The sequence below is a fragment of the Lynx canadensis genome, chromosome F1 (assembly GCF_007474595.2).
Source record: "Lynx canadensis isolate LIC74 chromosome F1, mLynCan4.pri.v2, whole genome shotgun sequence".
NCBI lineage: Eukaryota > Metazoa > Chordata > Mammalia > Carnivora > Felidae > Lynx > Lynx canadensis.
The window spans coordinates 24,487,324-24,513,034 of NC_044319.2; the positions used below are offsets into that span (position 1 = coordinate 24,487,324).

General features: G+C 36.0%; 2 protein-coding genes across 11 annotated transcripts in view; one reads left to right on the forward strand and one right to left on the reverse strand.

Moving 5' to 3' along the window:
• SMG7 (SMG7 nonsense mediated mRNA decay factor) overlaps positions 1 to 25,711 on the reverse strand; it is a 93,740-nt gene that overhangs the window by 20,344 nt on the left and 47,685 nt on the right. For all 10 annotated transcript variants that reach the window (XM_030302265.1, XM_030302271.1, XM_030302273.1 and 7 more), the window contains 8 exons: positions 21,028 to 21,059; positions 18,102 to 18,219; positions 16,229 to 16,361; positions 8,316 to 8,487; positions 7,039 to 7,110; positions 6,060 to 6,210; positions 5,543 to 5,678; positions 36 to 198 (listed from right to left, as the gene is read on the reverse strand). In XM_030302265.1, the coding sequence (XP_030158125.1) occupies positions 36 to 198; positions 5,543 to 5,678; positions 6,060 to 6,210; positions 7,039 to 7,110; positions 8,316 to 8,487; positions 16,229 to 16,361; positions 18,102 to 18,219; positions 21,028 to 21,059 (977 nt within the window). The remainder of the gene's footprint in view (positions 1 to 35; positions 199 to 5,542; positions 5,679 to 6,059; positions 6,211 to 7,038; positions 7,111 to 8,315; positions 8,488 to 16,228; positions 16,362 to 18,101; positions 18,220 to 21,027; positions 21,060 to 25,711) is intronic.
• On the forward strand, positions 1,717 to 2,547 carry LOC115504980 (protein BEX1-like). Its single transcript, XM_030302275.1, is given in 2 exon segments — positions 1,717 to 1,954; positions 1,956 to 2,547. Coding segments are annotated over 2 exon segments (387 nt in total). The 5' UTR covers positions 1,717 to 1,888; the 3' UTR covers positions 2,277 to 2,547.

Sequence of the window (25,711 nt, forward strand, 5' to 3'; positions counted from 1 at the left end):
ATGATTTGAATTAAAATTAAAAATTTAATACTCACTAAAGAGGGCCAGCAACTGTGTCCAACACAGCTGCTCATCTTGGCTATAACTATGCTGCTCTGTTTCATTGCTAAAGTCACGAAGGTGATGAAGTTGAAACAGGTTGATGACAGTGACATGAACTAACTGCTGAGAGTTGAAAGCTTTTTGGAACAGCAGCCTCTGTAAAGTAAGACAGAAATACCGCAGATTATCGAGAATAGGAGCCACCTTCAACACAAGAACTAAACTGGGAGTCTGCATTTAGAACCAGATGGGTAACAGAGTCACAGATGAGTCAATGACTTCATTCATTCATTCATTTAAATTCAGTTAGTTAACATATAGTGTAGTTACTGGTTTCAGGAGTAGAACCTAGTGATTGATTCATTACTTACATATAACACCCAGTGCTCATATCCCAGCAAATGCCCTCCTTAATGCCCACCACCCATTTAGCCCATCCCCCCACCCACCTCCCCTCCAGCAACCCTCAGTTTGTTCTCTGTATTTGTCTCTTATGATGTGCCTCCCTGTTTTTATCTTATTTTTCCTTCTATTCCTCTAGGTTCATCTGTTGTGTTTCTTACATTCCACATAGGAGTGAAATCATGTGATATTTGTCTTTCTCTAATTTATTTCGCCTAGCGTAATATACTCTAGTTCCATCCATGTTGTTGCAAACATCAAGATTTCATTCTTTTTGATCACTGAGTAATATTCCATTGTGTGCGTGTACACACACACACACACACACACACACACACACACACCACATCTTCTTTATCCATTCACCAGTCAATGGACATTTGGGTTCTTTCCATAATTTGGCTATTATTTTTTTTTTTTTAATTTTTTTTTTTCAACGTTTATTTATTTTTGGGACAGCGAGAGACAGAGCATGAACGGGGGAGGGGCAGAGAGAGAGGGAGACACAGAGTCGGAAACAGGCTCCAGGCTCTGAGCCATCAGCCCAGAGCCCGACGCGGGGCTCGAACTCACGGACCGCGAGATCGTGACCTGGCTGAAGTCGGACGCTTAACCGACTGCGCCACCCAGGCGCCCCTAATTTGGCTATTATTGATAACTCTGCTGTAAATACTGGGTGCATGTGCCCCTTTGAATCAGCTCTTAATTGTAGGATTTTAATCAAGTCCAATGTGGTCTGATATCTCTCATGCTGACTCTTTGCCTTGAAAGGAATTCTTGAAAGGAATGAGCCCCAACACCACAGAGTTCTTTCAGCTGTTTTTCACGATACTTTTTTTTTTTTTTTCCTGAGAAACCGTGTATTTTTTAATATGATGCAAAAAAAAAAGTTTTGGGCATCAGTCAGTAAAAGTATACATCTTAATCCATTAGAAGTGGTTTTATATGAGATGCACATATAGTAAAATATTAAATTAGAATCAATGACTAGAAAGTAGATGTACACAGTAAAAAAGAAAAATTTCAAACCAGAAGACTAAACAATGTTTTTGAACTTTTGGTACACAAAGTATGACTTCCAAAATTTGTCATAAAATTTACTCAAAGGCTTGACGCATTTAAAGACACTTATTTATAAATGAGGTACAGAGCAACAATATTGGAACACAGGGTAAATGATATACTAAAACAATTAATAATGTGGTACAGGCCCTTCTACAAATTATAACACTGACATGTTTCCCTATTAGAAAAGTACAGAGACTGGGCCGGCGCTCGCTCCCTTCTCGGTACCTGCTCCCGGTGGCCCCGAGGGCGTGCGGGACAGGGGCAGCCCCAAAGGGTAGGAGGCGGAGGGGGAGCAGGTGTGCGGGTCTAAGTGTCGCAGCGGCGCACTCGCGGCTAGAATCGGGAGGAGGAGACTGCAAGGATAGGCCCAGGAGCAATGGCGTCCAAAGAGGAGCAAGCAGTAAAAAATCTCAACATGGAAAATGCCAACCAGGAAAACGAAAAAAAAGAATGAAGAGGAGCAAGTTGCAAATAAAGGAGAGCCCTTGTTCCACCCTTTGGAAGCTGGTGAATATTGTGTGCCTAGAGTAAATCGTAGGCGGTTCCGTGTTAGGCAGCCCATCCTGCAATATAGATGGGACATGATTCAGAGGCTTGGAGAGCCACAGGCAAGAATGAGAGAAGAGAATATGGAAAGGATTGGGGAGGAGGTGAGACAGCTGATGGAAAAGCTGAGGGAAAAACAGTTCAGTTACAGTCTGCGGGCAGTTAGCACTGACCCCCCTCACCGTGACCATCATGATGAGTTTTGTCTTATGCCTTGAATTCTGATGTTTTCTTTGAAGTTAATAGGAAAACACACCTACCTAAACTTACATGTTTTCAGTGTACCTTTGTTGTAAACCTTTTGGTGTTAACCTGTTTCTTGTGCGTCTCCTATGACCACTTCTGATTGAATATTGTATTTTGACCCAATGTGTAAGATTCTGTCAGCAAGGGAATCTTACCCTATTGAATGGCAAGATGCTCATTATATATTGTGAAGGTAATAAAGCAGTTTAAAAAGGCAAAAAAAAAAAAAAAAAAAAAAAAAAAGAAAAGTACATGTATGATCTTCATCATCAAATTCCTTTACCTTAGTAACTAGTGTTTATAGCAACCTGCTAAACCAGGTTATTACAAGAAGAATTCACTACATGCTCTCAGCCAGTGGCCTCACCCTTCTACCTTAATATCTGCAGTAATTTTAGATTACTCCCATAGAAAATATTTTTCAAACACAAGTTCCTAACAAAGCTGACAGCTACAAGTGATGATATCTTGGCTTCACCCTACACTTTAGCTACAGCCAACCTCCCTCCTTCTCACTGTCACTAGCCTTATAGTGGGAAACAGACAATCTTACTGATGATTCTACAAGCAGTGACAAGAGATCCTACCATCTCAGAAATTTAGAACTGCCTTTGTCCAGCAACTTCTGAGTTTTTTTTCTATTTACATAAAGAACCTGAAACATCCAGAGTAAGTTTTAGGATCCTATTAGCAAGATCTCTCCCATTATCACGGCAGGAAAATACCATTCAATTCCACTTCAGCTACTCTCTCAGCTTCCTTGCCACCTACCATGCCAGTATATACATGGAGAATGCTCATTCCTTTTTCAAAGGCATCAAGCATTTTTCCTTTCTTTAAAATGTCCCCAAATCCTATCTCTTCTTCTGAATTCTCCCATAAAACTTCTCCTTCAGTCTCTATATCTAACCTTTTAGATAAACTGACCATTTATATAAACATATAATATTGGCAAAAAATGAGAATATTAATTTGTATTTTTCAAAAAGCATTTTTTCTTACGAGTAAAACAGAACAACGTATCTATTAATCCACTGGCATTTTATTTTAGGCAGCAATGTCCTATAGAAGACAATCACAGCCCTTTAAAGGATTTTCTAGTGTATGCACAGAAGAATTAATGCATGTGAGTCCATCCTAAGTACTAGCAAATGAGAATGTAAAATTTCACGAAGGCACAGACTGTGTCTTGCTCTCCCCTCCACCTCTAAAAGCCTAGAGAAGTATATGGTTCACAGTAGGTACTCAGTAAGTACTTGGTGAAGGAATAATTCACATCTTTAGAAGTAAAAGTGTAATTATGTAGTTATATTTTCATAAAATTTAGATTGTATTGTAGGAAGCAGAGGGCCTCACTAGGAACAAAATCAGATTGGAACGGACACACTGTTACTCAAAGGCACCTTCAACAGCAGTTGTGGAGTTTACTGAACTCAGTACCATGAAAAAAACAGCATGTATTTAACATATATAAAAAGGCTTGCATCTCATTTCCTAAATCACAGGCCTTAAATCTTTTAATACACCTCAATTTGGTAAACATTTCTGCTTAGTAGCTAAAGATTACTAGTTAGATATGCTGAAGTTTACATGTAGATGACACTAATTATCTACATATGCTTTAGAAACACTTTTGAATATTTACTCAACTGTGCTAGAATTTCACTCCAACAATGTTCTTCTGGTATTTCAGTAATGAGTAAAGTTAAAAATAGATCTGCCTCATACTATGTTTAACTTTAGAGTGTTGGAATGATACTTCAAAGCATCTTTTAGGAATTGTCCACATAACCCCCCAAACTTTATATATGGAAATATATATTTCAATATTAATGTTTGAACTTGAATCAAATGCAAAACTGACTAGACTCTAGACCAGAGTAACTTCCATATAGAGAGGACCTAATTAAGGTAGGTTCCCCCCAATCCCTATTTCACAGAAACAGAGCCAGGAGCAATCTCAACAGGTCATTGGATCCAATCCCCTGCTAGTTTACAGAACTGTATCTAAACCATCCAAGGAAGACGACTGTCAACCTGACTTTTAAGCTCTCAAAAGACAGAATCCTTAGCAACCCCCTACAGATATCTTTTTAGGATTAATGATTTTAGTTCTGACCTCAGAAAAGACAAAGAGAAGTTATTTTAAAATAATCCTTCATATATCTGACCATTTATAATGAAACTATTCAGACTTGTTTGTTCTGTACAGGCAGAATAGCTTAGGGCATAAAAATTAGTTGTTCCTTGCTTGTACTTGATTCTGTAAATCATGGGCTAAAAGTTGAAATAGGCCCCTAAAAGAAGCAGAAAGCAGGAGACTCTAAAAGATTATTCAAAAACAAACTATTTCTATTATAGTTATTTAGTACAATCTCTTGTACATAAAAAGTGTTAACTGCAAAATGATTATCTGTAAAACTACTTCACATTGACTATACTTGGCTAATTTATGTCTCTTAACTAAGTTTTACAATCTCTGGAACATGTTACTTTTATACTACTTATAAAACTGTAAGGCAGTTATAGACAACATCCCAAGTGCTTAGATACCCAGAAGCAACCAAGAAATATAAAATGTTCTTTAAGACTGTCTTGTTCACTGTTGATCCCAGTGACTAAAACAGTGACTGACATTAACAGGCAGTCAAATATTTGTTGAATACATGAATTAAAGACAGAATTAATACTGCTAATTCAATATTCTAATAAAAGATCATTTTCATATTTATAAATATAACAAAGGTTAATTTATTTCCTTACACAAATTAATAAAAGAATGAAATTCTCATTCCTTTCCTTCAAACTACCACAAATCCTGATGGATCAAAGCACAATGAGAATAATGAGCCCGGGTTGCAAAATGGAAATATTATAAAGTAGGTACCAGAATTATATCTAAGAATATAAAAAACATCAAAAGTAGTACTTTCAAAACTGAGAGAGAAAGGTGCTTGATCTGAGAAGAAGGAGGAGTTGGTTTTTTCTCCCCACTTCGGTAACTTTCTGCCAAACAGCAGCTATTTAGTGAAAACACCACTGCTATATTTCTTTATAGATGGTATCTCTGTTTAAATTGAGGGGATGCTGTATGCAAAAACTCCATATGCTTCAAATTTACTTTTAACCAAGAGTTCACAGCTAAGTAATGACATAAAAACTAGGAGTCAACTTCATCAATATCTTATGCTTCTTGATTTAGACAAGACAAAAAAATTCTCTATTTTTGAAATCTAACCTTAAACTGTTCTTCCAATTTCTCTCGAAGTGGGCTCAACTTTTCCAAGCTCTTACTCAGGTACACATGACCGTGGAATTTAATAAAGGCCTTGATGAAGTCAGAAACACTCCATTTGGTTTTCACCTCATCCCGGCTGAAATGGAAGAAAAATTTCCATGAATCTTAAGCAGCAAAATGGCTAACACCTCTTAAAAGAGGTTTCAGTCTGCAAAAACACATTATTTGAGCACCTGATACACAAGGAGAAGATTCTGCATGAAACTTTTTATCTGCAACACACTCAGAGGAGTTGTGAGAATTCAGCAGCCTGTACTCCTCTACTGGAAACAAATCAGAGGCTGACTGCTTGAAATTCAGCAATGACTACATGCAAAACTATTAAAACATATCTACATGTTGAGAAATTAGGCAAATGGAAGAGAAGCACAGGTAACTATCAGTTCTTGTACGCTATCAGGCTGATAGGTGAAGACTACCAGGTTACACAAAGTCCTCTTGGAAAAGTCAGCCCTACCTTTCCAGTGCTTTAGAAAGTGCTTTTTGTAGATTAGTGGAGGCAGCTGGGAACGGGAACTTCACAGCGATGCTTCTGCAGTAGTAGAAAATTGTGGTCAGATGGTCTCCTTTGGAAGAAGCTAAGATAGCCAACTGATTGTAAGGCTGACCTAGAGGAGAAAGTTAAGATGCTAAAGTAACCCAAGATGCACAGTCTTGCTATCAGAATACAGGTGATCAGTTTTCAAACCTTTAAATTAATAATGGGGAGTATTTTATAAAGTAAATCTCATGAGTAACTCATTACAAATGGGCGTAATTCAAAACAGCACACTCCCACAACAGAACATAGCATGTACAGGTTAAAAAGCACGTCATTAGGGTAGAGAGCACTAGAAGCATAGGTAAGACTTCACGTGGGCCTAGGAGACTCCATCACAACTACCACGTCTGCCACCGCTGTGGGAAAGCAGCCAGAGACAAAATGAAACGAACAGTGTGCCCAACTGCCACCCCTGCTCGAAAGGAGCTCCTTTCAGAATCTAAAAGAATTTCAATTTGGCTTAACAAGAATGATGTATTTCACCAAACAAGAATCACTGCTAATGTCGATTTTGAGGCCATCAAAAGACATAAGCACTATCTCTTAGATAAATAAAAATTTTTCTAGTAAGGAAATGGTGGTATTAAGAGATAATTAAGGAAGCCAGAGTTATTTAAACAATTTTAGATCACATTAGGGGATATTCTTTTTATACTGGTTTACTGACAACAACAGTTTTATTTAAAAAATCCACTTCTGCTTATATAGAATATACAATGAAAAGAAAAAATATGACCAAAACCCCAAGTCAATCAATACCAAATCTCCAAAACTTAATACCAAAACTCCAAAATCTTTTGCTTTCAAAAACCTGAAGATGAGCCCTATTTTCCATACTGCTATAGAGAATCAAGTATCCTAGTCAACCACGACTTGCTGTGAGAGGCCCACTCACCATTAGAGGGGACAAGCTGAGCTGCATGCCTATAGTAGGACTCTGCCTGGCTGGTCTGGTTTCTGTATCGAGCTGAGAAGAGGAAAAAGAAACTTTAGTTTAAAAACAAACAATGAATAAAAAAACTAGTAGGGTACTATTTTCAAAACAACTACAGATTTCAATTCTAACGATAATAAACACATTAAAATTAATTTAAGATAATTAAAGACAGAAAATACTTTAAAACAAATTAACTATAGGATTATGTGTGAAGTGTCCATCTGGCCTTCCCTATTTGGGACATTCAGCATGGAACCAATTGTAAAGCTTACCTAGCCCCCATTTTCAGGTCCTCCAGTGTCATGCATCACCAGCTCCCCCTATGGACTATGCTGGTGACCTGGAGCCGGCCCACCAAGAAGGGGTGAGTTATATGGCACTTAAAAACAAAACAAAACAAAAAACACTATACAATATGATCTGAAAATTATGTATTGCTTCAATATCTTATAAAGTGACTTTGAAAAATGTCTCATACCTACTGCGATATTAAGTATGTGTGTGCACAGGATACACTAAAAGCAAAAACAACCTAAATGCACTATTCACTGAGTCTCCATGCAGAACTTGGTGCTTACTTTGACATGACCCCACATGGAGTCAATGATTTATATGACATCTAGATATCTAAAATCTTCGAACTCAAAGGAATGTTCTCCATTCCTTGTTATTTGAGGACAGTTGAAACATAATCCTATAGTTAATTTATTTTACAACCCTTTTAGGTCACCTTAAAAGGACGAACAAGAATAAGTTACATAACACTCTCAGACAAACTACATTAAATAGGAAAACAAATTTAACTGCAAAAAGGAAACAATTAAAAATGAGGTTTTAATATACTGACGATAGGAAGAAAAGAAGACAATCTAGCTTCAGAAGGAGTAACTTATAAACCCTGCAATTCCAAGAGTACAGACTTTTAATTTAAAAGACATTACGGCACCACTTTGAAAACTTTAGCTTTGATTACATATTTGCTATTCATTTGCCTACATCTGCATGAAGTCCGAATAAAATTTACATCTTCATATGAAAGTTACTACCTTGAAAATCCTTTGCCAATCCCAAAATACTGAGACAATGTAAATTCTTTAATATACAATTTATAATTTCCTCTTATGGCAAACGAAATTGTGTGTACATACTCAGTTTGAGGGAAAAGAGCTTCTTTCTATGACTACTCCAAAGAAAAGGACAAATATATTAGCAATTCCTTCACACCAAAGGCTCACCAATGTCTCCAAGGTGGACGAGGCAGTGCTGGCAAATATAGGAACAGGAGCTAGACTGTGGCTTCACTATGGCGCTGGTATGCGTCTGTTTATTGCTGATAATTCCCAATTGGGAAGACTTCACACGGCATGGTAAATCTACATTAAACACCGTACACAGTTCTTGTAATAACTAAAAGGAAAACATGAGCAAGATTTAGTGGTAAGTCAGAACTGGTAAGTCAGCAGTGCTCTAACAGTAAAGTTTGTATACTTTAACATGTATACCTAATATCATATACTACTGAGACCGGAGCAAAGACTCTAAGAAAACAGGATAGGATAACTAGTAACATTTATTATAAATCATATCTTTTAAATTCTTAAGTATTAGAGCAATCTAAGATGTGCATCTAAAAGGAACAGAAACATTATTTAAAAAGACTTTTTTACCTGAATAGGGTATTCAGTCCCATTCAGCAAGCAACTCCAAGAAATTATCTATCTACTATTTCTCTTAGACACAAAAACCATTAAAGACTGAGTGGTTACAAATAGGACTTAAATGCAAGCCAACATATTTGTTCGATTTTAGGAGTTCCCTGAGATTTATTTTAAGTCCTATGTCAGTTCTTATCTTTGCATACACAATGGATCTGATACAGACCTGCAAGGGACTTTTGACATTTATGGAGACTACCCACTTCTTCCTCCTTTATCTCCTCTAGTCTTACTATTAGAGGTACCTACCTCCTTCTCATCAGAACTAACTCCTCTGTCTGAGCATGCTTATTTCATTCTTGTCTGCCTCCTGCCTACCATCCCCTCACTCTTATATCTACTGTCAACTTCTCATGCTTCTTTGCTATGGCCTGCAAATATCAAGTGTCGCTCACAGAAAATATAATAATCCAAAACCAAAACACTCCCCTCCTTGATCCTAGATTCCTCCTCCAGTAACCTTTTAATGTCTCTTCCTCTTCTTAACCAAACTGCTTCAAAGGAATCCACACGTGTCCTATTTGCTTTCTCAATTCCTATTCACTTCTTAATCCATTATGATCTGCCTTCCACACAAACCCCTCTTCCCATCCTACCATCCACCACCACTCTACTGAAACTGTTGTCCATATGAGACCCAGTTATCTAATAGGCAAATACAATGGACACTTTTCAGTCATTATCCTATTGGACCTCTTTGCTGCATTTAAAACAGCTAACCTTAAGGCTGATCACTGAGCTTTGCTTTTTTGTTGTTGTTGTTGTTGTTGTCTTACCAATCATTCCTTTTCAGCCTCCTTTATTCAAAAGCATTTCTCCCCCGACCTTGTTCCCCAAGGGTTTCATTATTGGCCCCACACAGTTCTTTCCATTCTATTCCATCCATTCAAATATTTACTTAAATATATTCATTCAAATATTTGGTTACTATATCAGACACCATGGTAAGCAACAGGGATAACAGAGATGAATAAGAAAATCTATGTTCTTAAAGAGCTCACAGTCAAATGAGCAAGATAGATAAATAACATGAGGGTGGGGAGGGGAAGGGGAAGGGAGCAAGGAAAACATGATAGCTAGCATAAGCCAAGAGAATAATCTATATCTGTAGCAAACTGCATTCCCTAGCTTATTTGATACATTTGTCTCACTTATCCTGGAGATAAACTAGCAGCAATATAGTATATATAGTGATGAAGCTCTATTTTTTCAGATGAGGATATGAAAGCAACAGAAATATCAAGTGATTTGACTAACGTTACAAAATTAGAAATACATTGATTCTATCACCACACTTTTTAATGTGCAGAATTCACAATATAAAATAAGACACCCTGAGGACCCAACTCATGATTTAAAATGTCCTACTTTTTTCTAAGATAAAAACCACTTCCATAACTGAATACAAATTCTGTGCACCCTTGTGTACCCTTTACTACTAAGCACAGGAATTATCTATTTCAGCTTTACTTATACCTGTACATTTGTAATGGGCAAGAATTTGCTGAGATAAAATTAGGTAAACAAGTAAATGCTCAGAATGGCTAGAGTCAGCAAATAGAAAAGGCAAGAAATACAGGAAAGGAACGAAAAATGGGGGGAGAGGGAGACACCAAAAACAGACGAATGTAGAAGATAGCAAGAAGAAACATGGTGGATGGTAGAGAATGGAGTTTGGTAGGTACTGGAAGAACAGACTGGAACACAAGGCAAGGGTAAACATCTATCAAGAAGAAAAAAGAATGTTCACACAAAAAAGTAAATCAAACGTGGCTGGAGCATCATATAGAATGTCTTGTAATAAAATTTTGCCTGAACCCAGGAGTTGTAGGTGAAGATATCAGAAAAGCTCCTGCTGATTCAAAGATTCTGGGTAAGAGAGCTCTGGTTGATTTAGATGCAGAAACAAGGTGGCACTAAAGAAGAAAAACAGATGTTTCATAAGTTGAACAAAACTATATTTGGCAATTATTCTGTGAAAACTCAGTATTACGTTATTCCACTGCTCCTTGGCTCTTCTATGCTAAAAATGGAGAACTAACTATGAAGGTATAGAACATCACCCCTCAAAAAAACTACAGAAAATAATACTTTCTTTTGGCTCCCAGTTTCTTAGAGTAACAACTACTTGTTCAGTTCTTTGATGTTTTAAAAAAACCTACAATAGAATGTTGTTACATCTTTACTTTGGGAATTCGGTTCTGGCTTGAATTTGGTACCATGCTTTAAATGGCTCACAAAATGACAACTAAGAAGTAAAAACATCTTCACAGAAATATAAATGAGGATAACCATGTATTAATCTCTTCTCAATCCACTCCAATCAGATTTCTATTCCCACTTTACCAAAGTCACACTTCATTAAATCCAAGATACCATAAATTGTATGATGAACTACTATTTATTGTAACATTGAGAGAAAAAAATACTGCCAATTAAATAGTGCCTTATCATCTCTTGTGAACTTCTAATCAAGAGACGTTAAAATATGAAAAACATTTTTAAATTATTTTTTAAAGTTTATTTATTTATTTTGAGACAGAGCACGCACATGCACAGGAGGGGCAGACAGAGAAAAAAAATCCCAAGCTGACAGCACAGAGACATGGGGCTTGATTTCATGAATGGTGAGATCATGACCTGAGCTGAAATCAAGAGTTGGAAGACTAACTGACTGAGCCACCCCAGGGGCCCCCAAAATATTTTAGACATGAAGAAATACAGTATTTGTTAATGTCACCAGTGACTTCTATGCTGTCAAATCTAATCGGTCACTTTTTAATCATCTCATTTGACTTCTTAGCACCACTCAACAGGGATGACCACTCCTTCTTCTTACTGAAATGTTTTCTCTTGGCTTCCAAGTCACCGCTCTGATTTTCTACTACTGCAGTGGTGGCTCCTCTTGTGCTGACCTGTTCTCACCTAGCTCTATGGTTTTAAATACCAAACACTAATGTCTGACTAAGGCAGAGTTCTTCATTGTAATCGTAAAATTTACTATGGCCCTGACCTTTTTACTGGGATCCAAGCTTATTTATCCAATTACCTATATGACATTTGCACTCAGATGTCAAATAGGCTATCTAATTTAACACGGACAGAGATGTTTTCTCTTCAGTATTCTCCATCTCGGTAAATGGTACAACTAGTCAACTAGCTGCTCAATCTGATGATAACTGAAGTCATCTTTGACTCCTCCCCTATCTTGATTCCACATATCCAGTCCAATCCATGATCAAGTCTATTGGTTAATCTTCAAAAATCCATCACTTTTTTTCTATTACCACAGTAGCATCCTAATTAGCTTCCATTCCTAACCCCCATACAACATTCTCCATACAACAGCCAGGATAATCTTTTTTTTTTTATTACTTTTTTTTAATGTTTATTTATTTTTGACAGAAAGAGAGAGAGCAAGAGCGAGAGAGAGAGAGCGAGCCTGAGCGGGGAAGGGGTAGACAGAGAGGGAGACACACAATCTGAAGCAGGCTCCAGGCTCTGAGCTGTCAGCACAGAGCCCAACACAGGGCTCGAACTCACTAGCCGCAAGAGCACGACCTAAGCTAGACTCAGACACTCAACCAATTGAGTCACCCAGGAGCCCCCTGCCAGGATAATCTTTTAAAAATGCGAACTTTATCATGTTACGTCCCTGCCTCCTCTCCAAAGGCTCACAACTACACTTAAAAGATTAAAATTCAAAACTCATCATGGCCTAGAAGATTGTATGATGACGTGGATTTGGTCTACACCCTCAGTCTCATAGCTTAATCTGTACTATGTGTAATCAAGAAAGATGTATAAAACATTATTGTTAGCAACACTATTAACTGTTTCAATTATCAAACGAAGACAACATAAAAATGCAAGTAAAATATCCTATTAATGTTAATATATGAAAAAGTTTATTAACGCTCATTCTACAATTGTTTTAATTGTTCAACCACTGCCTAAGGAATGCTGGTGGAGAAAATCAATGCTTATTATAAAAATGGAAAAAATGGTTTTCAAAATTAGATTAGCCATATATTTTTCATTATAAAATAATTTGATTTTATTTATCTGCCTATAAAATTTTGTTTACAATTACCATACTCCCTCAATAAAAATGATTCTTGTTTTCCTTCCTTGCAGATTTATCAAGGTGCAATTAAAACTTTGGAAATGTGTTACATTGCATCATAAAAAAGGTTAAAAATCATGATTCTAGGTGATTAACCAATCTGTATAATAACTATAATAAAAATGTATTGTAGCATATGGACTCCTTCCCTCTCTTCCACCATGCCCAGCTGCTCGGGGTCCCTACTGCTCCCCCTACACTTCAGCTGTGTTCATTCAAAATTCCACTTTCTACTACATAGGGAGAGGAAGGAATACAGATTTGAATCAGACTAGAGTTTTAAAACTAGACTATATTTCAAAAATCTAAAAGCAACCAGAATGTTATGAAATCTTTCTAAGAAGTTATGGTAGAAATCTGGAATTCAACAAAGCATACATGAAAGTAGTGATGGCGGGGTAGGGGATAACACTTTTGTTAATACTCTGAGCTGAGATTCCTCGATTAACATATCCAGTCAAACTGTAATTCAATAACACGATCTTTTCATCATCTTAAAAGATCTTCATAAACATCAACTTATAATAGTTTCATAAATTTGCATTTTACAGATGTCATAATTTAATCATTATTATAAGATATTGGTGCTAATTTTCAAATATTGAGATTTGAATTATAATATCTATTTGTTCCTTTAAATATAAATATTATTGTCCTTACTAAATATCCACTGATCTGGGTGGCTTAGATGGTTAAGTGTCTGACTCTTGATTTTGGCCGAGGTCATGATCTCACAATTTTGAGTTCAAGCCCTGCGTTGAGCCTGCCTGGGATTTTCTCTCCCCCACCCTCTCAGCCCCTCCCCTGCTCACACTCCTTCCACTGACCTATGGACAAAAACAAAACAAAACAAAACAAACAAAAAAAACTATATTCAAAAAAAAAAAAAAAGAACCTGGTAACATTAGGAAACTCTGAATTAAATGAAAGAACAAAAGAAGAAACTTGAGAAAAAGATATCTGCCAAAAATAATGGAAAAAATTAGTATCTTTCAGTATAAATCAGACAAATCACCATGAAAACAATAGGATCCAAATGATGAGTAGGAAAAGTAAACAATGACTTATACAAAATACAAATATCTAATAAAATAGGAATGCAGTTCAATACTAATAACCCAAACATTATATTTTAAAAGAAAAATTATTTTCCATCTAATAAGTGTAAGTTACTCATTTAATCACGCATTCACTTTTACTGAAAACACTTAACGCTGGCAAGCATGCATCAAGATAGATACTTTTGCAGGGGCGCCTGTGTGGCTCAGCCAGTTAAGTGTCCGACTTCAGCTCAGGTCATGATCTTGCAGCTTGTGAGTTCAAGCCCCGTGTTAGGCTTTGTGCGGACAGCGTGGAGCCTGGAGCCTGCTTCAGATTCTGTGTCTCCCTTTCTCTCTGCCCCTCCCCCACTTGCGCTCTGTCTCTCTCTCTCAAAAATAAATAAAAATTAAAAAAAAAAAAAAGATGGACACTTACATACACTGCTGATGGAAATATAAAAATATAAATGATAATCTCCTGGGAAATAACAATGTATGTTAATAGTTTTATAACTTGATTATCCAATGATTTTATTCATCATCCAGTGAAGAATTGTCATCATCAAATAATCCAATATTAGAGAAAATGCTTATCAAACTGCATGACAATACAAGGGAAAACTTACATGTTTATAAAGTAGATATAATACTGGATATGTACAACTATGTACAAAATTATTAAAGCATCAGAAGAATATATATTAAAGTAGTAATTTATCCTGAACAGAATTAAATCTTTTTCTGTGTAATTTCCAAATTTCTTAAAACTAGTATGCATTATTTTTATAATTAGAAAGCAAAAAGGAATATCTATTAATGTATCCATCTCTTCATTTAGACTAGATATTCCCTTAAAAAAAGGAAAAGACTATCTCTTTTCCCTTCATATCCTCAGTATCTGTAGTGTGCCTTAGAACAGTAGGCTTTTAAAAGCCAACTTGTGGAATGAATTAATCTTTAACATCTGTCTTAAGGACTAGTTAGTGGCACACTGCAATCCCTCTCTCCAGAAGTACCAACTTCTACTGCTAGAAGTTGGCATCCATTTAAAAATTAATTTTGAAAAGAAGAACCATACTTTAGTTCTTTCAATGATCAACTGTGAAGAATGTTTTAGTCTAAGTAAAACAAATAATCTCTGTAAGATGATAGTTAACTATGTGACAACTTCCAACACAGCCTTTCCTTTTCCTTCATTCCGAGACATGGTAAAACCAAAATGGAGCCGAAATACAGGTAGCAACGGTCAAGCAGCAAGCACAGAGAGAATGGCCAAAGATTTCTTTTAGTCTAAGATCTTCAAAACTGTGTCTCGCCATTCTGAGAGTTTATACACATTCTATTAATTATGAATGCTACTACAAATGGATGAGATGAAGTTTTCTAAAATATTCTGTTTAAAGAAAATTCATTGTTCGGAAAGAAGATTTATGTACTGTTTAACCCGCCTGGTTTAGAAGTTTTATCAGCATGTAACCAAGCACAAGATAAGTCTCTGAGGATGATAAATCACTAAAATAATAAAGTAATCATTTTATTATTAAAATGGAGGAAAATTTACTTCATTTCTTAGGTAGCTTAACAGCATTTAAAGCTTCAGATAAATTCTACTTTATAAACACATTAATACTATGAAAACTCACTTGATATCACAAATTTTGACTATTTCTTACCTGGCACAACACAGCTGTTACTTTCACAATGAACTATACCCATACCCATAAATTCACATTTGCTCTAATACCACTTATAACAGACTACTTTTGCTGTTTCACTAAGATATGGCTCTCATGACCCTTTTTCTACTCACACAATTATATCTCCAAACTTTAAGCCAAAACATAAACTTAAAAAAAAAATTTTTTTTAATGTTTATTTATTTTTGAGAGAAAGAGAAACAGAGCATGAACAGACGAGGAGCAGAGAGATAGGGAGACAAAGAACCAGAAGCAGGCTCCAGGCTCCGAGCTGTCAGCGCAGAGCCTGACGCGGCGCTCGAGCTCACAAACCGCGAGATCATGACCTGAGCCGAAGTAGGACACTTAACCGACTGAGCCACCCAGGAGCCCCATAAACCTTTTTTGATTGAATCTTTTTTGTTTTAAAGGTCTTATGGTCAACAATCTGGGATATTTTTATTCACTTGAGGGATTATAGGTGATCAACTCCTGGATGCCCCCATAATCATAACAAAAAGTACTTATTAAACAAGATGTGTATAAAGAACATTCATGACTAGGAGAACTGATATACAATGCAGAACTCACCTGAGTATAGAAGCCACTAGCTGCCTCTAGGAACAGAGATAGGTTTGCCTGAACTTCACTCCGATTCGGGTTTGCTCGATTCTTTGCCTGGCCTTGTAGTGTTGTGATCTGATTCTTAAAGGCATGATTCCAGCTGAAAACAAAATGTAATTCTATTTGGTATAGCAGTGACTCACTGGGCAGACACTGGTCCCCCTGAGAACAAGAAAGAACTGTTTGTTATAATTATAACACACTAGACAGTAAACCTGCATTAAAGTTACTCACTTATTTAAATAACTTTATGCTCCTCTTTGAGCAAGACCAGACATGCAATAGAATCCAACCGACCTTAGTAAACACTTACCAAATGTTCGAATAATCAGACTGTGGCTTCAGTTATTAATCTTTTAGAACTACTATAGTTAAAGCCTATTTAGGAATCCCAGTACAAAACAAGAACTACAGTCGCAAGACCAAAGTAAAAGTAAGCTATCAACAAACTGCCATATACACTGTGCCAAGAAATGACTGAGTATATCCTTATTGACAGGTATAAGGGGAAAATTTCTTTTTCAATATTAAGCCATATCTCTTATTTCCATAAAATCTATTTCCCACAGCACTCTGTTCTAATTCTTTTTAATGCTTTCTTTATTTCTCTTGGGGTTAATGTTTTCTTCACAGCTTGAAAGATAAGTTCATTTTTTGATATTTCAATTTTGGCTATTTAAAATAGGAAAAAACACAGTGCTGAAATATGGCATATCAAAATTCTATTATAAAATGTTTTTCTTGAATCAAGCTGTGTAAAGAATCATTTTAGATTCAGTTAGGGTGAAATACAGTCATTCCTTAACTTGGAAACCACAGTGGGGGGTGGGGAAAACAGAAATAGGATGGAGGGAGATTATTACTGGCTTGATTAAAGGAAGCAAACACAGATGAAAGGTCTACAACCTACCTGGAAAGTACCTAATTCTTTATCAATGTCAACTTTTGAGACACTAGAGCACTTGCGTTTTTAATGCTTCATGAGGACAATTGCTCCCTCAGTATTTTTGATGACATTTTATCCTTGCCTCTAATATCATAGATACGGATTCTGAGTGGCTGTGATTAAGCTCTTTTACTACTAGAACTCCTAAAAATATAAAGTATCTAAGAAAGGTGAACAATATAGGAAAAACTAATCTTCACCACAACTTAGGGTACTAGGCATTACTAAATAGAATATTCTTAACTGATTCTTAATATTTCATCAGGCTAATATCCTTGATCCAATTTATAAGGCAAGGCCCTCCACAAAAGGCATTTATTTACTCACTTGGGAATCTGGTCATCTGTCATTTCACCTCTCATAGAAAGAACAAGTGGAATAGCCTAAATATACAAAATCTTTCTTTAGTTTTATTGGGGGGGGGGGAGGAAATACCTACTTATTTTATAAAAGGAAGAAGTTCCCTTACAATGCAAACACATTTTCCTTTGGGAGAAATTTATAGAATCACATTCACCAAAGAAGATTTATCTAAAGTTTACTGTTGAATTTCTTTTTTAGTCATGGTTTAAATGCAGGACTGAACACATACAGAGAATCCAAACACTGTCTCTTAGTACTTGAAATATACATAGATTTGTTTTTATGATATACCCCAAAGACCTGAATAAGACTCAACTTCAAGCATTCTCCTCTTGCTGCCTAAGACTATCTGAAGTAATAACAATGGTCAAATATTCTGTTCAAAAAAAATCACAAGTACTAGAATTTTTTGTTTTCATTGAAAGACCTTACTCTGAGACAGGTTAAGAAGAAACAACCAAATTGTTTTTTATTCTAAAGTCTTGGTGAGACTCTTGATCTTACAGGGACATCCCAAATGATAGTACTTACAGATCCTGTTCTACTTTCTTGTCTAAAGCGTATTCCAAATCAGTAACTAGCATTTTCTGGTACAGGTCCTGCAGAGCCTGCCTGGATGTCCAGACCTCAGCTGGACCCAGCTTAGAATCTGAGTAACAAAACAAACAAACAAACAAACAAAAAAAAACAGCAGATATATAGAAAAACAGAGTTAAAACCATTATACTACACCAATGACTCCTTCCCTCTCCACTCCCCAAAGCAAAAACCTGCTTCATACCATAGATTGCTGCAGAAATTTTATACTACTACATTTTATTTTTTTTTTTTTAAATTTTTTTTTTTTTTTTTTTTTCAACGTTTATTTATTTTTTGGGACAGAGAGAGACAGAGCATGAACGGGGGAGGGGCAGAGAGAGAGGGAGACACAGAATCGGAAACATGCTCCAGGCTCTGAGCCATCAGCCCAGAGCCCGACGCGGGGCTCGAACTCCCGGACCGCGAGATCGTGACCTGGCTGAAGTCGGACGCTTAACCGACTGCGCCACCCAGGCGCCCCTATACTACTACATTTTAAAACGACTCTCACCTTCAGGCTAATGACTGAATCTGGTTCAAAATGCTTGTGTATTTGTCTTTTAGCTTTGAAATAACACCATGAAAAAGGCTAAAAAACAAAAAAAAAACCCGAATGGTGCACCCTTTGCTTTAGTTTGGATTTCTACGTATTCATATCACAGGAAGCCATATGCCACAAAAGTCCCCCCATTTGAAATGATGAACTGCCAAGATGGTCTGTTTACTCTCATAAGTGTATCTCTGTCCAGAGCAGCTTTTTTCTTTTTATTCTGAATCATTCTCAACTGTCCTTACAGAATCTTCACGTCTGTTCACAATCCAGCAGCTGTTTGCGCATTCTGCTGTTATTCCTACTCTATATAATGTCAACCCGATAAAGCCATAACAGTAAGGGTTATTTTAATGATTGATAAATTGCTTGCCAAGAAACTTTTGTGAGCAATCCATACTTGCCATTTAACATAAATGAGAATTTGCAGCACATGATGATTAAGCTGCTCAAGAGGCCAAATGAGAGATTGGGTGAAAGATGAAATCAGGAAGTCAGGCTATGACAAAATGTAATACTCAGTTGGGGCCGTACTGTCTGCCAGAGTCCTGAAAGACACATTAGCCTTTCTGATTACTAGGCTTATGAGTGCAATAACTGACAGTGATCTGCCCCAATAGAAGAACTTAATAAAAGACTTTTCAATTAGGCTTCTGATTACATTTGATATTTTACTGGGACACAATGGCATAATCTTTACTCTTCTCTAGGTCTGCAAATAAAATCTCCTGAGTTAATCCTCACAAGAGTTTGTGACTAAAAACAAAACAAAACAAAACAAAACAAAACAAAACAGGATGTAGTATCAGCTTCTTGGTCCCTTATTAGGTTTTAGGGCTAAATAGATTTATAGATTTATTCAGTCTTGTTTCAATTCATCGATGGCAAGGTAAGGATTATAAGGGATCACTAACTCTGTTTTATCAGACAGACTACCATTTAAATTACTTCATATCTTAATGTTTCTAGGCAGCCAAATGTCCCCTATAAAAGCCAAACCCTAACCCTACTTCCTGAGGGTATTCAATACTTAAGAAAAAGTAAAAGGTATAGTCAGCCTAACATCACTCCATGCACAATTTTGGTCACATAATGGAGATTATGCCTACCATGACAAAAGCATAATATAGTGCCTCAGAGCTGACACCAATATCCGTAGTAAGGAAGATGACGACAGTTATGTTAATAATGGGGAAGAACTGAGGTGCTATACTAAGTATACTTGTAAAAAGTGTTTTTAGCATTTTTCTTTTTATCTTAAGAAGATGATGATGATATTACCACATTCTTAAAACATTAGCATCAACATTAACACTGGCCTGCAATGTTGAGAAAAAGACATCTAAAGAGTCTTAATTTCCTCTTGATTGTAAAGTCTGGCCAGAATGCTGGTTGTAACAGTTTAACTCTTTGTGGATTTCACTGCAGAACTAAAGTCCTCAAAAATTAGAATGAGATTCATTATCACATTATCTCTTTTTATACTTTAGAACAGCATATGCTGCTATAGAGAGCATACTGATCACTACATAGTGCCATATATTTCCTAATTTTGGAGTTAAAATCATCTGCTCCTTCTAGGGACTTTCAGTTCTTCTTTCAAAAATACCCTGGCTATTCAAAACAAAAAAAGGGAGAAAAGAAAGGTGGCAAGGCAGTTCAGTCAATTTCAAGGACTTTTAGTACAGTTTTCCTACAAATATTTTTTCTCAAGGTTTACTTACTATTCAAGTTTGGAGAATTATCAACAGGAAGACATGAACTTAATACCATAAGGTATTTTTATTTATATGGTATATGAATTCTTTCTTCTATGTCTTAAATTGATGACAAATAGTTCATAAAAATTAAATGGTTATATGCATTAAATTAGGTAATATTCAATACAATGTAGCACAGATTATATAAAATTCTTAACCATCTAAGTAAGAATTCAAAGTTCAGGGGTGCCTGGATGGCTCAGTTGGTCAAGTGTCTTGATTTCAGCTCAGGTCATGATCTCATGGTTCATGGGTTCAAGCCCCACACTGGGGGAGCTGTCAGCACAGAGCCTGCTTAAGATTCTCTCTCTTCTTCTCTCACTGCCCCTTTCCTGCTGGCTCACACGTGCGTGTTCTCTCCTTCTCTCAAAATAAATACATAAACATAAAAAAAAAAAAAAGAATTCAAAGTTCAAAAACAGTAATTATTTAAAGCAAATTTTAAGTCATCATCCCTTTTGGCAACTAGGACAGTGCAACAAGTAACATAGGAAAGATGAGACCCTTCCCTTAATTCCATTAATGGTATATAAAATAAGCTGTGAAAACCAAATGAGCCAGCCAGTACCTGTCATGTCAGCCTTCAGGACTTCTGCCTGCCTAAAAAAAAGGGAAAAAAGAACATCAGTTAGAAACAAACTAGGCCTACTCAACGTAAGTAACACTAAAACCTAAAAGTTAGGTGAAATCATATACTACATCAAGATGTATAGCACCTCTATTTGTGACACTGCAAATAGTGTCCCTACTTTATTATCCAGGGTAGCACTAGGTTTTGGCAAACTGATGCCATAACTTAAAAGTATACAGGGTCACCATGAATTCTATGAGCTCACATTCTTGTGGTTTTCCAAATGTATTTAAGATAATATTAAATGATACTCATTAAACAAAAAATTTTCCCTCAATGCAGCCAGGAAATCCTATGTTTCTCAATTCACTAACCACTATAACTATCTCAAAATTCCCACTTTCCTCAGACATGGATTTTGCCTCCTTCCTGAGGCCGACCCCTTTCAGTAAAGGCCAGCAGCCCCATCTCAGGAAAAACAATGCCCAGTTACTAAACATTACGTTCACACAACCCTCTTCTTTCTCTCTCCTGTTAAAACACAAGAGGCGCTGCATCTCTTATTTAAGACCAGTAATTCCACTTGAGTAGGCTCTTTCTAGACTTTAATAAGAACTTCTCCTCCCTTAATTACCCCCTTCCTCCTTCAATAATTTTGAAACTTCTCTCTATATTGGATCCTTCCTTTTCTTCAGTATTTTAAACACGCTCAAGTCTGTCACAGTTCTAAAATCTTCTGTCCTGCATTCTCCTCCTCTGGCTGTGGCTTCTTTCCTCTCTCAAATTTTTCAAGAGTTGCCTGTAATCAAGAGGTCCAAAACTGAACTCATGACCCATTCCCACCCCCATTCCTGGTTCTCTTTCTAGTGTTTTTTGCCCTACCAAATGTATCACTGCTTTCCAATTGTGAAAGGCAGTTACCTCAAAGTCACCTGTGACAACTTTCTCCCCAATCCCTGGTAATCTATCAACTCCAGAGAATTCTACCAACTAAATGTATCTTGAATGTGTGGATTTCCCTTTACTTCCTCTTCATCCACTCACATTCAAGTTATGAACCATCCCTTGCTGGAACTAATGCAAAGCCACCAAACTGTTTTCTCCATTTCACTCTTGCCCTATTTCATTCTGTTCTCCCACTGCTGTCTGGTGGATCTTGTCAAAATGCAAATTCTGACCATACCAACAGTCCCATTCAAAAGCTTTAATGATTTCCCCACTGCTCTTAGAGTAAAAACTAAAATCTTTACTAAAGTGTCCCACAAAGTTCTCTGCACTCCAAAAATTAGAGTCTGCACACTGCTTCTACCATTATTCTCTCTTTTCCTTGATCTCTGTGCTCTAGTTACCGGATTTCTGGTTTCTCCAATGTGCTCTGCTCCCTTCATACACAGCACCTTTGTAAAGAAGAGTCCCTTTGCTAGGAATACCTCTTCCCCTTTTGTCTGGTTAATTATTACTCATACTTTGTCTCAGAAACATAACTTTCTCAAGAAATCTTACTTAGATGAAGGATATTCCCATTTTATACTCTCAAAGCACTTATTTTTTTCTACACAGTAGATATCACAGATTTTAAGAATGCTCACCGTCACAACCCCTATGCCTATTAGCACAGCACCTAGCAATCAGTAGGCATTCAATAAAGATCTTTTAAGTGAAGAAAGGAAAAAGGATAAATCATGTTCATATATTCTAAAAAGTTATGTATATAAACTAATGAGATTTCCATTTCTAAAAACAAACTTGAACATAAAAGCTAGAGAATACACAGAGGTTCTAAAATTTTTACTGTAAATATTAGTTATTTAATATCAGCTGTGAGTTTTAGTTTCATCAAAACATAATGTGAACCTTTTCATTTTCTTAGCTTTTAAAAAATATTTATTTTTTCTAAATTAAGTTTTCAGACAGAATCATAACCGGTGTTATACAGGTAACCACAAGCCATATAGGAACTATCAGTATAAATGAATAATAAAAATAAATAGCTAAACTTCATCCTCAACTGTAACATCACATCAAATCCCATTATTCATATTACCTAGCTCCATTGTTTACTTTGGGTGTTAAACTTTTGCAACTAAAAAAACAAACTATGTTCACAAGGCTTGTTGGCTTATACCATTAAAACCTAAGATTATAAAATGTAATAAAAAATACCAAATATCCTGCAAACAATGTTATATACAAACCTAATGTCAACCACAAATCAAAAACCAGTAATAGATATGCAAGTAACAAAGAGAAAGGAATCTGAGTATATCACTAAAGAAAGCCAGCAAATCACAAAAGAGAACAAGAGAAGAAACGATCAGAGAACAACTACAAAACCACCACAAAACAACTAACAAAATGGCAATAAATACTTATATAACAATAATTACTTTGATGTAAACAAACTAAATGCTCCCATCAAAAGTCACAGGGTAACAGGGTGGATAAAAAGAGCAAGGCCCATCTATATGCTGCATTTAAGAGACTAATTTCAGACCGAAAGACACCTGCAGACTGAAAGCACAGGGATGGAGAAACGTCATGCAAATGGCTGTCAAAAGAATGCCAGAGTAGCAATACTTAAAGCAGACAAAACAGACTTTAAAACAAAGACTGTAACAGAGAATGACACTATATAATAATAAAGGAGACAATCTAACAAGGTAACACAATTGTAAATATTTATGCACCCAACATGTAAGCACTCAAATACATAAAACAGTTAATACAATAATAGTAGGGGGCTTTAACACTTAACATCAGTGGACAGATCATCCAACCAAAAAATCAGCAAGGAAATAGTGGCTTTGAATGATACAGTGGACCAGATGGATTTAACAGATATATTCAGAATATTCCAGCCTAATATAGCAGAATACACATTTTTTTCATGGGCACATGGAACATTCTCCAGAGGAGATCACATATTAGGCCATATAACAAATCTTAACAAATTCAAAAAGATCAAAGTCATACCATGCATCTTTTCTGATCATAACACTATGAAACTAGAAATCAACCACAAGAAAAAATCTGGAAAGAGCACAAATACATGGAAATTAAAAAAACATGCTACTAAACAATAAATGGGTCAACCAAGAAAACAAAGAAATTAAAAATTTTCATGGAAACAAATGAAAATACAATGATCCAAAATCTTTGGGATGCAGCCAAAGCAGTCCTAAGAGGGAAATTTATAGCAATACAGGCCTACCTCAAGAAACAAGAAAAGTCTCAAATAAGCAATCTAACTGTAAACCGAAAGGAACCAGAAAAAGTACAACAAAACCCAAAAGCATGAGAAGGAAGGAAATAATAAAGAGTAGATCAGAAATGATATGTAGAAACTAAAATAAACAACTAGCCTTAAAGCTAAAGGAAGTAGAAAAAGAACAACAAAACCAGGAGAAGGAAAGAAATAATAAAGAGTAGAACAGAAATGATATAAACTAAAAAAACAGAACAGACCAATGAAACCAGGAGATGGTTCTTTGAAAAGATCAACAAAATTGATAAACCTCTAGCTAGACTCATGAAAGAAAGAAAGAAAGAAAGAAAGAAAGAAAAGAAAGAAAGCAAAATCACTAGTGAAAGAAGAGAATTAACCAATACCACAGAAATACAATTATATGCCAACAATACTGGACAACTGAGAAGAAACAGATATAATTCCTGGAAACATATAACCTACCAAAACTGAAGCAGGAAGAAATAGAAAATTTGAACAGACTGAGATTACCAGCAAAGAAACTGAATCAGTAATCAAAAAACTCCCAAAAAACAAAAGTCCAGGACCTTAAGACTTCACAGGGGAATTCTACCAAACATTTAAAGAAGATCTAACACCTATTCTTCTCAAACCATTCCAAAAAGTACAAGAAGGAAAACTTCCAAAATCCACTCATTCTCTTCATTCCTGATACCAAAACCAGATAAAGACACCATAAAAAAAAAAAAAAAAAAGAGAGAGAGAGAGAGAGAACTACAGGCCAGTATCTGATGAATATGATGCAAGAATCCTCAACAAAATACTAGCAAACCAACAATACATTAAAAAAATACATCCAACAATACATTAAAAAAATCATTCATCATGATCAAGTAGGATTTATTCCCAGGATGCAAGGGTGGTTTGATATTTGCAAATCAATCTGATACATCACATCAATAAGAGAAAGGATACATACCATATGATCATTTCAACAGATAAAGAAAATGCATCTGACGAAGTACAATATCCATTCATGATAAAAACCCTCAACAAAAAAACAGGTTTTGAGGGAACATACCTCAACAAAGGCCATAATAAAGGCTGAACATCATACTTAATGGGGAAAAAAACGAGAGTGTTCCCCCTAAGGTCAGGAACAAGACAAGGATGTCCACTCTCACCACTTCTATTCAACATAGTACTACTGGAAGACCTAGCCACAGCAATCAGACAATAAAAAGAAATAAAAGGCATCCAAATCGGTAAGGAAGAAGTAAAACTTGCACTATTACAGATGACATGATACTGTGTATAGAAACCTTAAAGGCTCCACCAAAAACTACTAGAACTGATAAATGAATTCAGTAAAGTCACAGGATACAAAGTCACTAATACAGAAATCTATTTTATTTCTGTACACTAATAATGAAGCAGCAGAAAGAGAAATTAAGAAAACAATCCATTTACAACTGC